Genomic DNA, 3,631 nt, shown 5'->3' with positions numbered 1-3,631 from the left:
GACTCCGTATTCTCACTTCCTCAGATTTTCAGTTTTCATTGCAAATGTCAGAGCGCCTCTCTCTCTCTCTCTCTCTCTCCGTAATCTTTCAGCATCCATCCTCTTTGAAAGATCATGTCCCTGCTGCTAAGTTTCATCTTGTGGCCCATCCAGAAAAAAAGGGGGCTGCATCTTGAAGCTGCACATTCTTCTAGATTTCAGTCTAGGTCCATTTGACTTCCTAAACGGTACAATCAATTTTCTGAAAAATCTGTCTCTCCCTCTCTTTTTACTTCTCCATCTTCTTCTTCTTCTTTTTCTTTTTTCTTCTCCTTCTTCATTTTCGTCTTCTCTTTTTCTTCTTCTTCTTCTTCTTCTTCTTCTTCTTCTTCTTCATCTTCACATAACAGAAATGTGGTAATCTACTCATCCTTTTAATGCAAAGTTGCTTAAAACAGAAACTGTTAAATAAGATATTAATTATCCGTGGTACAAACGAGGATACCTGTCAACGGAATACTTTCAGTTCCTTACCTACACATGAGGACCCAACCGTTGGAATATAAATGAATAATTTACTTGCCTGCAATAATGTATCATTAAGGCATCTGAGTAATTTGACAACCGGTTATCATACCTTAAAATTGACCAAATAAACGCATCGGCTCCCTATTGCTTGGTTACTGGAATGTATTCCGATTAAAAGGAGTTACTATTTTAACAAGATGCCATGCTTGATCGACCAGGCCATCGTGAACCTTTTTATCTCTACGTATAACTGCCGAATCAACTACCTCGTAGAACGAGTGGTTTTCGTACTCGCCTACCGATTCGGTAGTCCCGAGTTCGATTCCTGGCTCTGCCAACGTGGAGTCTGAGAAACTGGTGATCAGAAACATATTTCTCGATTTACTGTGGTCATTATCCAACATTAATCTGTAGGTCCCGTTACTGAGTAACCAACTGGTTCCTAGCCACGTAAAAATATCTAATCCCTCAGGCCAGCTCTAGGAGAGCTGTTATTCAGCTAAGTAGTCTGGTTAAACTAAGAAATACATAACTTACGGTAAAAGTATGCGTTAGCAGACTTATCCTTTTAGTAGATGACAGACCTCTCCTTAAAAGTAAGCGGTAGTTAGCTGACCCTGGAAAATTCATGGAGAGGAGAAAGAAAACCCTTAAAGATTCTCCTCACGTAACAAAAAATTCTTCATATTGGTCAGTGTCTTTACTTCGGCATTTTCAGGGTGCGACCAAATCTCCAGCGTTGAAGCAATGGGCGGAAGGAAGGGCATTTTCCGCTCAAACTATTATTGGTCACGGGCGTTTTGTTCTCCAGTCCTCCAACATCATGCCCCGTAGAGGGGTAGTGCCGTCAGTGTACCTCACGCGGTGCTCTGTAGGCATTACTTGAGGTTCTCCGTAGCGTCCCTTCGGCCCTTAGTTGTATACCCTTTCATTCCTTTTACTGTATCTACTGTCATATTCTCTTTCTTCCATCTTACTTTCCACCCTCTCCTAACAACTGATTCATTGTGCAACTGCTTTGAGGCATTCCTCCTGTGACTTTTCAAACCTCCATTAATCTCAATTTTCTTTTCAGCGCTGAATGACCTCATAGGTCCCAGCGTTTGGCCTTTGGCTTAAGTCTTATATTCCTCCCTCTGACATCTCCAGCATCAAGTAAGTCAACGATGCGTCTGTGAGGTTATTCCATTGGGATCTCGTTCAAACGTCAGCTATTTCCACCTTATTCGTTTATTTTATAAAAAATAATGAGACTTCAGTGCCCATTTGTGACTATCTTTTAGCCATCCCATCACAGCTGCAAATGATTATAAAAAAAAATTCTTATTGATATCAAATTTTCGCAGAAACTGCGACAAAACTGTTTTGCATAGTTAAAAAAAATAAAAAAAAAAAAAAGAATGATGTCAGGTAGAAATTCGACCGTTTTTACCTGACATATGCAGTAACCATGGCAGTTTTGTATCAACTTTCGACATTTCATTGCATATGGAAAGTGGTGGAGAAGCCTCTTTCCATTCTTCCCCATCCACCAACCATTTCCCACAACCGATAAAGGAATTTTTCCTGTCATGCCTTCATTCTCTGAAAGGACCGTTTAATATCATTATTATGTTTCAGTGTTACTTGGGGTAGCGTAGGTTACGACTGATCGGACCAGTTTAAGAGTACTGAGAAATTATTTCAAGAGAGACTTAATCGAGATGACATAATTATTCTCTTATTTAACCACGAAGGGGTAAGTCAGAAAGCTTTATTTCCATGTAATATACATTAAAATTCAGTGTGTGAAAAATAATTCTTTAATTCACTCATTTGTGTATCAAAAGGGTCTCGTAGTTCAGAGATTCCGGCATCTACCCCGCTAGCCAGGGGGGTAGGTGGTTGGATGTGCCATGTCTCCCCTACCCTCCTGATCTCCCACTTACCCTGCCCCAACCCAGGCGAGACAAAACAGGTTTGCAGGAGGAGGGTGGATGGCTTCCCTACCCTCCCGTTCCCCCTTACACAGCCACCACCTTAGGGCGGACAAACAGGTTTGCAAAAGGGTGGATGCCATCCCTACGCTCCCGTTCCCCCACCCCGTGGCTGACAAACAGGTTTGCAAGAGGGGGGTGGATGTCATCCCTACCCTCCCATTCCTCCACCAACCGAGCCACCCGTGGCAAACAAACAGGTTTGCAAGAGGTGGGTGGCTGTGTCATGTCTCCCCTACAGTCCCCCGGGGGAGGAAGCACAAGATGTACTGGGATTTTTTTTATCATAGACCGTTGCATTAAATCCACCTGTGCAATTACTGGGTACCTGGTGTGACGCAGCCCAAGGAATCCTCTTTTTGTATATGCCACAGGCAGGTCCTGGGGCTGGATTTCCTATAAGATTTTGCCCTGAAGCTAAGGTACATTGGGTCACATGACCCAAAAAACGCCAAGACTTGGCCTGATGTTTTGGGCGCATCTGTTCATTAGGATTATCCTTCATTCAGAATCTATGTTATGGGAACGGATTAGTGGCGACACCACACGCATATATAATTATTAATATGAATATGAATTATAAATAATTTTATATATATTATATACAAGCATAATGCTACATATCTCAATATGCAATTCGTTCTACCGACTTAGAGCGAATTGGATATTAAATACAATTTGTAGCTTTAATGTTTGCGTATATCAAATGCCACAGGAAGGTGATAAATATCCATTCATATATACAGGGTGTCCATAAAGTCCCAGTACCATTATAGGTAATAAATATGTACAATTGTACTGGGGCTTTATGGACACCCTGTATGTATATATATATATATATATATATATATATATATATATATATATATATATATATATATATATATATATATATATATATACACACACACACGAGATACGAAAGCTGACACGAAAATTTTACTGCTCTACATACGAAAGTTTTCAAGATACGAAAGGTTTCTGAAAGTCCGAGATTCGCCCGATAACAATTTGAAACTCGCGCCACGCGCTGCCATCTTAGTTCCAGTAGACTCGCCACCATCCTCCTGCTCTCCCATTGGTTCCTGATGCTAGCCAAGCCATGAGATCCTCTCCTATTGGACAGCATCCCTCCCATCATGCATCTT

At 41.2% G+C, this 3,631-nt stretch overlaps 1 protein-coding gene across 1 annotated transcript in view; it reads right to left on the bottom strand.

The window, feature by feature from the left end:
• Positions 1-233: 233 nt before the first annotated feature.
• Positions 234-3,631, bottom strand: part of LOC135209334 (uncharacterized) — a 12,454-nt gene continuing 9,056 nt past the window's right edge. The window contains exon 2 of the mRNA XM_064242034.1: positions 234-376. Coding sequence (XP_064098104.1) covers positions 234-376 — 143 coding nt within the window. The remainder of the gene's footprint in view (positions 377-3,631) is intronic.

Source organism: Macrobrachium nipponense, chromosome 37 (genome assembly GCF_015104395.2).
Source record: "Macrobrachium nipponense isolate FS-2020 chromosome 37, ASM1510439v2, whole genome shotgun sequence".
NCBI classification, from domain to species: Eukaryota; Metazoa; Arthropoda; class Malacostraca; order Decapoda; family Palaemonidae; genus Macrobrachium; species Macrobrachium nipponense.
Note: the sequence above shows the minus strand (reverse complement) of the source record. Positions and strands in the feature narration are given on the sequence as shown.